The 12,926-nt window shown below is 55.1% G+C and overlaps 1 protein-coding gene across 1 annotated transcript in view; it reads right to left on the bottom strand.

The window, feature by feature from the left end:
* OTOF (otoferlin) overlaps positions 1 to 829 on the bottom strand; it is a gene marked incomplete at both ends in the record, with an annotated part of 114,500 nt that extends 113,671 nt beyond the window's left edge. Inside the window, one exon of the mRNA XM_082048208.1 lies at positions 751 to 829. Within this exon, the coding sequence (XP_081904334.1) occupies positions 751 to 829 (79 nt within the window). The remainder of the gene's footprint in view (positions 1 to 750) is intronic.
* Positions 830 to 12,926: the final 12,097 nt, after the last annotated feature.

Below are 12,926 nucleotides of genomic sequence, written 5' to 3' on the forward strand. Positions count from 1 at the left end.
AGGGAAGGCTGTTTGAGACTGTGCGGGCTGGCCTGGCTGGGGGGTGGTGACCACCCCGCTCCCCTGCTCTCCCGCAGCACGTTCGCCCAGAGAAGGGATCGCAATTCCTGTCTCCCGGCGCTGCCAAACCGTCCCGCACCCGCCTGTGCCTGCACAGAGACTGGGACGGAGCCGGCACCGAGCCTGGCCGAGCCCCCGCGGGGCTAGGAAAAGCTTCGGCTGCTGCTGAGGTTGCGAAGCCCTGAGAGCTCCCGCTCCTTTTGCAGCTCCCCTCGGAAAGCTTTGCAGCTGGCACAGACCTGAGTGGAAAACCCAGAGCTGCAGCATCCTCAGAAACAATCCAGGCGCTCGCAGCGGGTCCCGGGACACGGCAAGTTCTGCGGCTGGCCCCTCCAGTGGCGCTTCGCTGGTGGCACCGCTCGGTGACCAAGCCCCTGACCCTGCAGCAGGAGCTGAGCTCCCCGCAGCTGGGGCACAGCTGGCGCAAATTTGCCACCCTGCGACTTCACCTACTTTCCCCTCTGCAGGGGCTGCCTGTGGGGGAGCGAACGTGGGGGCTGCGGTATCCGGGTGCGGGGGGCCAGAAGAGCTGCTTTATGGGGGGGTGGTCATGCCCCAGACGGGGAGGGGTGGGCAGCCCTTAGAGCTGGCACACTCGCATCCCCCCGCCCAACCCAAGCGCGGTGGGGAAACTGAGGCACGGGGCGGAACAACCCGTCCCGGGACCCCCCGCCGCCCCCTCCCCGCTACCTCGGAACGCCGCCTTGGCGATGCGATCGGCTCTGCCGCGGAGGCCGGAGACGGTGCGGAGCTGCAGCACCAGAGCCATGGTGCGCGGAGCGGCGCGGAGCGGGCCGGCCGGGGCCGCGGTGCGGAGCGCGGGGCGATGTGAGGTGCGCAGTGCGATGCGCGGTGCGACGCGCGCTGTGCGGTGCGGAGCGCGGAGCGGTGCGCGGTGCCGCCCTCCCAACTGCGCTCCGAAGCGCGGTGCGGTGCGATGCGCGGCGCGGTGCGATGCGCGGTGCGCGCTGTGATGCGCGGAGAGGTGCGCACAGCGCGAAGCCGCGGAGCGGTGCACCCCCCCCCCCCCCCCGCCTAAACACTGAATAATTCAGCAGCGGCACCGCCCGCCCCCCCTCCGCTCCCCGAGGAAGGCGGGTGTTTGGGGGGGGGCGCGGGCTGCGCGGAGCTTCCCTCTCCGGTTGCAGGGGGTTGTGGGTGGGGAAACTGAGGGACGGCCTCCCCCCGCCACACCCCGGCTGGAGCCTGTGGGACAAGAGGGTGTAACCCCCCTGCAAACATGTGACGGGGAGGGGAGCTGGGGTGTGCCCAGAAAGATTTGAACTCACCCCCCACCGCCCGGGACCACCAAGGGGATCCCACGCTGTTACAGCATCTCCTGGGGTCAGGTGCAGGAGGTGGGGGGGCTCTTGGCTGTTATCCATGTGTCTCCCCCCACCCGATGCCAGCTGGGGGGTGGGAGGCAGAACCGAGACCACCCCGCATGGTGATGGCAGTTGGACCACTAGATCACAACCCTGCTGGACCATCAACAAGTTGGGGCTGGAGGACGGTGTGGGAAGGTCCTGGCAGCGTCGGTGCAACCGCGGGGCTGCAGCATCCCAGCCTGGAAGGGCCGGAACGCCGTCAACGCCGCGCGGTGCTGCACGCTTGGCCGAGCTGCAACCTGCCCCGTGCTCCGCTCTGTGCCGTGTTCGGGCTGAATCTCAACAGGCTCAAGTGGTATTTCCAGGTTTAAATAATAGCTTTAGAATCTGGACTTGTGGGCTCGGTTTTGAGCAGGTCTTGCCCATAGGGTTGCATGTGGATGCATTTCCTGAGGTCTTAAACGTGCCTTATGTTTCCAGCAGATGATTAACGCGTGCATTTGGGACGGGGAAGGGTCTGCGGACACTGCACGTCTTCCTTTCCTGCTTGGGCACTTCCAGGAAAAATCCATCTATGGTGAAGTGTGAGCCCAGGAGAGCTGCATCAGCATCAGAGAGAGAAAAACAAAGGTGAAACCTCCACAAATGTATTATAAAACACTGGAAATAAGGCATTGTTTTCCATCTAGCACGTCGGGTTCTGTCAGAGAGGCTGTATTGCTGTCCCCCTGCCAGCGGAAAAGATCATTATGCTCATTCATAAGTGCATGAGAGGGAAGAAACTTGTGGGATTAACAGCGTGTGCTGTTTCTCGTTAGGTTCATAATTAGCTCCTGGCAGCACGGCCCAGAGGCGAGGACGCTCCAGCACAAGGGAGGAGGTGGCCATAAGGCAGCAGCACCTTCTACATTACGTAGTTAATTGTAAACCTCTTACTCAGTATCAGAAAGTGGATAATGAAGTAAAACAATCCAGCGTAAGGGTGTTGACTGAAGATACTCGCTGCCAGAGGCAGTAGGACGGCTGACTTGGAGCTGCAACGTGTGCTAGGGGAGTGATGCCACGTGGCCACATCAAAACATCAGCCTGGAGGACCTGATGAGGATTGTGGCTTCTTTGCTCCTGAGTTGATCCTATAGGAAATCCCAGCCATGATTTAACTGTCCTTACTGTAGTACAAAAGCACAGGTGGAGGGCTGCTGGGGAGTGGGAACCCATAGATTTACTCCCAGATGTAAATAGAGAGGCACAGCAAAGCAAGAAAGGAGAAATTAAGGCAGAAGATGATGTACACATGGGTCTTTAATACGGTGCATTAAATCTGGCTGCGATGTGGTGACTGTAATCACTGAAACCAGTGCAAGGACCTGCTGCCCTTCGCTGCTGGACAGAAGCGTCCTCTTAGGATGCCACGACCCAGCAAAGTTTCAATCCTATGATTCTATAAAGTTTGTCTGTGCATAACTGAAGAGACCCGTAGAGCTCAATGCTCTGCACTTGCACCCCTGGTGATTTATCCACCCGTTATACCCATAAATTGGATAATGAGGATGAGCAGGAGCAGCATCGGAACCCAATGGCACCGGAGTCACCAAAGCACAAGGACTGTCAAAGTACGATGGCTGAAAAACGTTCTCTCCAGCTCGAGAGCTAAAGAGACCTGCCTGCGATTAACAGAAGATGAGAAAACGCCCTTGATAAACATTCATTTCGGTTTTGCACAGTTTCTGCAATTTTTGCATCGCCGCATGTGAATAAAATTACACGCCCACCTCTGAATCACTGCTGATTGCTCTTATTTACTACGGGTTTACACCAAAGGCACTGCTGGCCGCGGCAGAATCAGGCCCAACCCGCCCCCCCATACGCCGCCCACCAGGGTCCCATTAAAATAAGCCCAATTGCCCATGCTGGAGCAATAGTCTTGTGATGATGCTGCAGAGCGTGAAGTCCAAAATTAATGACATTTTCTCTTCTTAATTCTTTTTCTCTATTTTCTTCCCCCAGCTCTTCTCTCCCCACGCTTGGCAATATCGTAATATCGCATCAGCAAACCACTAAAATCCTTTATATTCATTACAGAGAGTCGCTGTGATTTTGTCTTTCTGTGTTGCCTGAAGAGTCAAAGGCATCGCCCCCCAGAGCCCATTCTGACCCTCTTCATCAACCGGGACCTCTGGGACAGGCTCCGAGTGCTGTTTAGATGCTGATGGGGGTGACAATGTGGGGGTGCGTGTGTGCGTATACGGAGCTGTATGTTGTCCCACGCTATGTTTTCCTTCTCGTGCCACCCAGGCTGCTGCGGAAGATGCGCAGGATCCCCACAGCTGGGCTGCGGTGACACGGGCTGGGAAAGCAGTTCTGCTTCAGTGACAAACCCGCCAGCAACGTGACAAATCATCTGCTCCAAATTTTACTCCAGTGGACAGAAAACCTTAACAGGCGCCAGAACCAGCCCCTGTCCCCACATCAGTGCGGGATGTGTCTTGAGTCCCTCCGAGCCGGAATTTGGTGTTTGGATGGAATCACTGGGGTTCCTCGTGCCGGGTGGGGACAGGGAGGTGGCTCTCAGGTGGGGGGTGTCCCAGCGGATCCCGTGTCACCGCAACATCTGCTCCGATCGGTCCCGGGACAGCGTAGCAGGGGGACAGTGTGATGTGGGGACAAGATGCCTTGGGGACAGCAGGCTTTGGGGAAAATTAGCTTTGGGGACACTGTGCTCTGGTGACAGCAGGCTTTGGGGACAGTGTCCTCGGGGACAGCATGATTTGGGGATAATTAACTTAGGGAACTGTGTGCTTTGGGGACAGCATTCTATGGGGACAATTATCTTAGGGGACAGCAGGCTTTGGGGACACTGTGCTCTGGCGACAGCAGGCTTTGGAGACAGTGTCCTTGGGGACAGCATGATTTGGGGATAATTAACTTAGGGAACTGTGTGCTTTGGGGACAGCATTCTATGGGGACAATTATCTTAGGGGACAGCAGGCTTTGGGGACACTGTGCTCTGGCGACAGCAGGCTTTGGAGACAGTGTCCTTGGGGACAGCATGATTTGGGGAAGATTAGCTTAGGGAACTGTGTGCTTTGGGGACAGTGTGCTTTGGGGACAATAAGTTTTGGGGACAGTGAGCTTTAGGGACTGTGCTTTGGGGACAGCATGATTTGGGGATAATTAGCTTAGGGGACAGTGTGCTTTGGGGACAGTGAGCTTTGGGGACAGGGAGCTTTAGGGACAGCAAGCTTTGGGGACAATAAGTTTTGGGGACAGTGAGCTTTAGAGACTGTGCTTTGGGGACAGTGTGCTTTGGGGATAATTAGTTTTGGGAACAGTGGACTTTAGGGACAGCAAGCTTTGGGGACAAAAAGTTTTGGGGACAATAATTTTGGGGGACAGTGTTCTTTAGGGACAATGTGCTTTGGGACAGCATGCTTTGGGGATAATTAGATTTGGGGACACTGTGCCCTGGGCACAGCATGATTTGGGGACAGCGTATTTTGGGGATAGCGTGCTTTGGGTACAATGGCTTTGGGGACATCATGCTTTGGGTACAATGTGCTTTGGGTACAATGTGCTTTGGGTACAGTGTGCTTTGAGTACAATGTGCTTTGGGTACAGTGTGCTTTGGGTACAATGGCTTTGGGGACATCGTGCTTTGGGTACAATGTGCTTTGGGTACAGTGTGCTTTGAGTACAATGTGCTTTGGGTACAGTGTGCTTTGGGTACAATGGCTTTGGGGACATCGTGCTTTGGGTACAATGTGCTTCGAGTACAATGTGCTTTGGGTACAGTGTGCTTTGAGTACAATGTGCTTTGGGTACAGTGTGCTTTGAGTACAATGTGCTTTGGGGACAGCAGGCTTTGGGTACAATGTGCTTTGGGGACAGTGTGCTTTGGGTACAATGTGCTTTGAGTACAATGTGCTTTGGGTACAATGTGCTTTGGGGACAGTGTGCTTTGAGTACAATGTGCTTTGGGTACAGTGTGCTTTGAGTACAATGTGCTTTGGGGACAGCAGGCTTTGAGTACAATGTGCTTTGAGTACAATGTGCTTTGGGTACAATGTGCTTTGGGGACAGTGTGCTTTGGGTACAATGTGCTTTGGGGACAGCAGGCTTTGGGTACAATGTGCTTTGAGTACAATGTGCTTTGGGGACAGTGTGCTTTGAGTACAATGTGCTTTGGGGACAGCAGGCTTTGGGTACAATGTGCTTTGGGGACAGTGTGCTTTGGGTACAATATGCTCTGGGGACTCAGTGCCAGGGCCCAGTTTCATTCTCCATCTTCACTGAGAGCGCCAGCACCTGCCCTTTCCTCCCACCTGCTCTATTTACCCTGCAGCGCTCAGCTCGACACGTTCCCGTCCTGCCTGCTGAGGTCACCGACGGCCACCGTGCTCCTCTCTCCATCGGCAGCTCATGTCCCCAGTCCTGCAGAACAGGAGCAGGGACCGAACCAGCACTCCCGTCAGCATCCGCCCTTGCTGAGCAGCAAAGAGGCTGCTGCTGGAGACACGACAAAAAGGAGCAGAAAAGCCTTTTCTCCTGCAATGCAGATGTTCCTCAGCCCAAGCGCAGGGCTCGTGCTCACGGGCAGCTGGCGCATTCTTCATTTCCCATCAGAATCACTATTTTTTGGCCCTTCTCTTCCCCGTGCAGCCCCTTTGCCCCAACAGCGAGCACGGAGCCGGAGCCTTGGAGGGCGAGCAGCAAGGAGACCCTCTTGGAGGGCAAATACCCAACCCAAAGCACCTCCCTGGAGCTTCTCCAGCCCTTTTCCTGGGGGGCGGGCAGGCGCTTTACAAATAGCACTTGAACCACAGCTCCTACAGAGCGGTCACACTAATTTAGCCCCACACAGAGGGACCTGGAGCCCCCGTTGAACTGCCCTATGGAGCAGTTTGGGGTGTGTATTGTAGGTGCCTGGAGAGCACCCAAGAGACTGACTGGTGAGACCACACCTGGAATCTTGTGTCCAGTTGTGGCCCCTCAGCTCCAGCAGGACAGGGAACTGCTGGAGAGAGTCCAGCGCAGCCACCAAGATGCTGGAGGGAGTGGAGCATCTCCCGTGTGAGGAAAGGCTGAGGGAGCTGGGGCTCTGGAGCTGGACAAGAGGAGACTGAGGGGGGACTCATTCCTGGGGATCAAGATGGAAAGGGGGAGTGTCAGGAGGATGGAGCCAGGCTCTTCTGGTGACAACCAGGGACAGGACAAGGGGCAATGGGTGCAAACTGGAACACAGGAGGTTCCACTGAAAGATGAGAAGCAACTTGTTGGGGTGAGGGTGGCAGAGCCTGGCCCAGGCTGCCCAGGGGGTTGTGGAGTCTCCTTCTCTGCAGACATTCCAACCCGCCTGGACACCTTCCTGTGTAACCTCATCTGGGTGTTCCTGCTCCATGGGGGGATTGCACTGGATGAGCTTTCCAGGGCCCTTCAACCCCTGACACTCTGGGATTCTGGGACAGCTGAAATTAGGGCCAAGGAATGAGCAGCAAAAGGGCTGGGAGCAACTCTTGTCCCCTGCAATCTTACATCACTCGGCTCACAGATCCCGTCGTTCAGATCCCAGCTCTCCCCGACGTTCACTTTGCCGCTGCAGGTCTCCTCCATCTGCCACCGTCCCCCTGCAGCCGAGCCTCTTCCATGTTAGAGAATGTCAGGGAGGTGACTGCCGTGAGTGAGGCTCTGTGGGCCAAAGCTGCCCCGTAGCATCATCTCTAATTTAGAGTTCTGCAGTGGGCAGCTCCGCACGTGTGTATCAGTCTTGGGGAAGAAAGGGGAGGCAGATTCTGCAGATAAGCAGAAGCATGAGCTTGCGGAGAAAGGGAGGATGCCCAGGCTGAGGCAAACCTGGAACCTTTCCCGTGTAAATCAGTGCTTGCACGGTGTCCTCACGAGAACTTCTGGACTTTGTCTTACCCTGGTGCAGCTTGCAGGGGATAAGTGTGAGCTCTGCACCCTTAGCAACCGCAGGTCCTAGAATCACAGAATCATTTGGGTTGGAAAAGACCCTCAAGAACATCAAGTCCAACCATTCCCCAGCCCTGTCCCTGCCCCACGTCCTGAGAACCTCCTGTCCGTCTGTCCAGCCCTCCAGGGCTGGTGACTCCAGCACTGCCCTGGGCAGCCTGTTCAATGCCCCACAGCCCTTTGGGGAAGAAATTGTTCCCCACATCCAACCTCAACCTCCCCTGGCGCAACTTGAGGCCGTTTCCTGGGGTGATGTCTTTCCCCTGGAGGGATGACGAGACCCTCACTCATTTCCAGAGAAGCTGAAACTTCTGCCTGGGGTTTCCTGGCTCGGCTGAGCTGCTCTGTGCACGGAGAGTCCCAGACCTTGATATGATCCTCAGATCTGCAAAAGAGACACTTGCACTAAGCCCACCCAAAAGCATCATTTCCAGGCAGACGAAGAAGATGCTGGGGAACCCAAACCCTCAGTAGGTCTGAGACAGCAGCTGCAGTTAAACTCTGCAGAGTTTCAGCCTCTGTGACCGCTGTGGCAAAGCCATTGCTGAGCCAGCCAGGTCTCGTGGCCGGGAGCCAGGTGCTGGCGACACCTTATTGTGGCCTTTCCGGACTCAAAAGGGGTCAATAAGAAAGATGGGGACAGACTTTTGAGCAGGGCCTGTTGTGACAGGACAAGGGGTGATGGTTTTAAACTAAAGGAGGGAGATTCAGGCCGGACAGGACGCAGAAATTGTTTGTGCTGAGGGTGGTGAGAGCCTGGCCCAGGTTGGCCAGAGAGGTGGTGGCTGAACCATCCCTGGAGACATCCCAGGCCAGGCTGGACGGGGCTCTGAGCAGCCTGAGCTGGTGCAGATGTCCCTGCTCATGGCAGCAGGACTGGGGGAGGTATAATGGTCTGTTCCCACAACGCATATTTTATTATTTTATTCTTATTTTATTATCATTTTACATTCTGATATGAAACCCCCTGCATTTCTATTTTCTTTCCTTTTCCTTATATTCTTTTTTTTTCATTATTATTTCCAATATCTCAGAGCTTAGATGCAAACAGACAAAGCAACCCCTCCAATTCCCGCAGCTCCCCACGCTCCTCACAAGGATTATTTTACAAGGGTTATTTAAATCGAACATGCAGATCTCTGTGTGCTTTTGTTTTCTTTTGCATTAGTTGTCTATAGGCAACTGACCCTTCCCAAAGCGCTTCCAGAGCAGGTTCTGCTTGCCCCTGGGGCAGGAGCACAGCCCACTATTCCGCTTACATGGGGACATGGGAAAGAGAAGCAAAAAGCCTAAAAAATGCAAACTTTGGGATATTTCTGGATCCCCTGCAGCAGGAGTGGGGAGGGTGGGGGGAGGGGAGTTTTTTTGGGGGGTGCAGGGGATGTTCCAGAGTGGGTTCCGGGGGGTGCGGTGGGGGTTCCAGGCTCCCCCGTTGCCGGGTGATGGTGTTTGTGACCCGGCTGGGCCAGGCAGAAGCAAAGGGGATAGGACCGGGGGCAGCTGCAGCGCAGGGACCATCCAGAGCCCAGACCTGGCTGAGACGGGGTAAGGGCTGGGCAGGGCCAGACCCGCACCCCAAACACCCTGCACCCCAAACACCCTGCACCCCAAACCCTGCACCCTTCCTGAGTCCTGCACCCCCCTCAAAACCCTGCACCCTTCATGGATCCTGCACCCACCCCAAACACCCTGCACCCTTCATGGGTCCTGCACCCACCCCAAAACCCTGCACCCTTCATGGATCCTGCACCCACCCCAAAACCCTGCACCCTGCATGGGCCCTTCACCCACCCCAAAAACCCTGCACCCTTCGCAGATCCTTCACCCCACCCCAAAAACCCTGCACCCTTCACAGATCCTTCACCCCACCCCAAAAACCCTGCACCCTGCATGGGTCCTGAACCCACCCCAAAAACCCTGCACCCTTCATGGGTCCTGCACCCACCCCAAAAACCGTGCACCCTTCATGGGTCCTGTACCCACCCCAAAAACCCTGCACCCTGCCAGGGCCCTGCACCCACCCCAAAACCCCTGCACCCCTCCTCTCCCTGGTCGAACGGGGCTGTAGGAACCAGCTCTGCACACCCCATGTCCCCACTGCTCTTGCCAAGCGAGTGTCACCCAATTTCAGCTCACCCTTGCTCTGCCCTCTCAGCCGAGGCACCTTCCCCAGCCCCTTCCAGCACCACAGATTTTTCCCCCCTTTCTCTTGTTTTCTTTCACGTCTCCTTTTGTTTCGTGTAAGCAAAGGTTTTGTGACAAAGCCCAAAGCGCTGGGGATGCCCTTGCCCTGGCTGGGCAGTGCCCGTCCCTGCAGCTTTCCCCGGGTACAAGGCCAGCCTGGGTGACAAGGCTGCGTGTCCCCTGCACCCAGGGGTGCACCCGCACCCAGGGGCTCCTTGCTGGGGGGGTTATGTGTTTGTCTGGCATCCATCCCTCTCACTGCTGCTCCCCGAGCTGCTGGAATCAATTTCTCCCTTGCAAGCAGAGCTGTATTTGTAGGAGATATATATATTTATTTATTTATTTATTTTTATATATTTTATATATATATATTTTATATATATATATATATATATATAAAATTATTCATCTGGTCTTTTGAGAGCATCCTTTCCAGCCCCTTGTTGACAGCCCGCTTGTCCTGGTTGAGACGGACAAACGACATAGACCAAGTTCTTTCAGGATGAAAGTAGTAGATGCCATTTATTGCCACAAGTGCATTTTTATACAGTGTTACCAATTCATGTGTCTCTTCACTATTGGTTACAAGTTACAGCAGTAACATCAGGTTGGCTATTTTTGCTATCATCAATGTTACTCTTTTGCTCCCTTCTCTCTCACGGGTACATCCTTAACGTCTCTGGATACTCTGTTACTCCCATCTTTCTCACGGGTAGGCCTTCATATCTTCAAGGCTTATTTCTGTTCCCATGCCCTCTGTCAGGGAATCCACGGACCCACCATAGTCCTCCACACCCGCTCCTGGTTGGCATCTCCCCGCTTTAACCCCAAAGTGGGTTTGCTGCCAAATCTCTCACCTTTCCTGCTCTTCAGCTGCTCTGGCAAACAACAAATTGCAGCCTCAAAAACACCCTGAGCTGCAGGGCTCGGGGCACGGGTGCTGCGCTCTGGGGCCCGCCTGGCTCCATGGGTGCTTGCACGCTCAGATCCTGCATTTTTGGCCCCTGTTCCTGTTCACGTGGCTATTCCCAGTACAGTGGCGGGTGGGAAGCAATGGGATACTTATAAAATATCTTGATTTACTGCTTTGCTTTGGATTTGGTGGCCCCCTGGTAGCAGTAAAGGTGAAGGTGTTGCAGGGTGATGTCACCATCATCCCCTTTGTGTCTCTGGAGGCTCAGACAAGAGAAATGCCCATTATTTGGTGGCTGGACCAAAGATGAGAGGAGGGAATGGGCCAGCACGGCTCCCTCATCCCATGCGTTGCTGAACAAGGGTGTTTCCAGTATTTAAACTGGGATGTGGGGAAGCCACCTGCAACCTGTTGGTGCTGGATCTGGCCTGGTGTCCTTATTGTACCAGTGGCCACGGAAAACAGAATCCACTCAACAGGGAGGTCCGGATTAACAACCTTCTCTCGTGCAAAATCATCTGTCCTTAGATGAACAAAACCCTGGTACCCAATCTTGCTCAAATGCAAAATTTGTAGTGTGCAAATCATCATTCCCCATTCAACCCGTGCTGTGGGAACTGCACGGGGTCAGGCAGAAAATCTCACATTCATTGGACCTGCTCAGAAAGCTGCTTTGCTGTTTGTTGGGGAGGTATGCTCTGTGTTTGTCCCAGAATGCTAATGGGGATTTTGCTGTCTGGCAGACAAACGGACTCGTGCTCATACCCGGGTCCTGTGGGTTTTAGTGCTGTCCCCACAGCAGGACCCGGCTCAGCACAAGGAGCTGCTGGGGCCACCAAGCCCAGTCCGGTGGGGACAGACAGCGGGACAGCGGTTTCACCCACACAGACTCAAAACTGAACAGCTGCAGCATCCCTGGGGAGGGGACACAAGGCACAGGACTCAGCAAACCCCAGGGGCTCATTGAGCAGGGGATGCGCTAAGTACGTTGCCATTGATTTTTGCCTCTAGTTGTCTCCTTTCTTTGGCATCCCTGTTTTCTCTGCCCTGGCAGCAAGAGGAAAGGCATAGATTTCTGTCTTTTTCCTTCAGATCTTCCTTTCCTTCTCCTGGCTTTTGCAGAATAACACAGCCCTGTGCCCAGAGCCGAGCTCTCCCGCACCGGCTGAACCGCTGGGTTTGGGTTACAGGCAGAGCATCTCAGACTGCAGCAAAATTAACCCCAATATGCCTTGGCTGAGTTTGCTTGGCGAAAAGAAGCTGTTTCCACCAGCTCCTGTGTGTCGGCATCTTGGCAGCTGAGGCTTTGCAGGAAAGTCGATTGCTCACAGCCATTGCGAGAAGCTGGAGGGAGAACGCTTATGTATTTCCATGGTCTGGGAACACGCAGGGAGTCGAACAAGCTCACCAGGGTGGCTGAAGGAGTGAAGGCAGTTTGGTATTTTACCAGTCATTATCAGTAATAGCTGGATTTTCAGCCCAGAGAGTGCACAGAGATAAAAGAACTCCCAAATAATGCCTTTGTGGAGCAGGTGAAGTGGTGGGAATGAGTCTGTGCAGCCACCCCCTGCTTCGGGGCCAGTCGGTGCCATTTCACCATGATTTGGAAGGACAGAGGAAGAAATTGTTTGTGCTGAGGGTGGTGAGAGCCTGGCCCAGGTTGGCCAGAGAGGTGGTGGCTGAACCATCCCTGGAGACATCCCAGGCCAGGCTGGACGGGGCTCTGAGCAGCCTGAGCTGGTGAAGATGTCCCTGCTCATGGCAGGGGGGACTGGAGGAGCTTTGGAGGACCCTCCAACCCAAACCATCCTGTGATTCCATGATTCTCTGATGTCTCATACAACCCCTGAGCCCTCTGCCCGGTAGGAATGAGTTGAGTTTGGTATCACGTCCTCAGCTGGAAACCCCACAGGCCACCAGCGAACAGCTGCCCAAGGTGCACGCTGACCTTCCTGGGTGCTCGCAATGGAGGAGGCCCATTTCTTCTCCCTTTTTCCTGCTGGTTTTCTGCCAGGAGAGGGACCAGCTGCTTCCCTTTCCCATTCCCGGGGTGCATGGCCAGTCTCAGCACAGCCGGGCATGGGGTGAACCCTGCTCTGCCGGCAGCTGGGGCACCCCGAAAATGCAAGGAAGGGTGCTTAGAGGAGGAAATGAAAACAGAACATGTCCTGAGTCATGAAGGGCATGAAGCCACCATTCCCGCCAGCACCGGGATCCTGTGAGCAGTGGTTTATCCTCAGGTGCAATTCTGTGCATCAAACGGGAGGGTTTTTCCCAAACTGTGGTTATGTAAACCCAGAGGGTTGGGCACGGGCTCTCACAGGCACTTTGCAGAGCCAGAGAGGAGAAAAGAGCTCCCTCTTGACAGAAAGCCCCAGCATGGCCCTTACTGACTGCGTTTCCCATGTAGGTACTGAAGGCACAGCCCCAAACCAGCGTTTTCTTTCAGAACCCCCCGTGGGAACGGCACC

The sequence above is a fragment of the Streptopelia decaocto genome (assembly GCF_964273445.1).
Source record: "Streptopelia decaocto genome assembly, chromosome: 3".
NCBI classification, from domain to species: Eukaryota; Metazoa; Chordata; class Aves; order Columbiformes; family Columbidae; genus Streptopelia; species Streptopelia decaocto.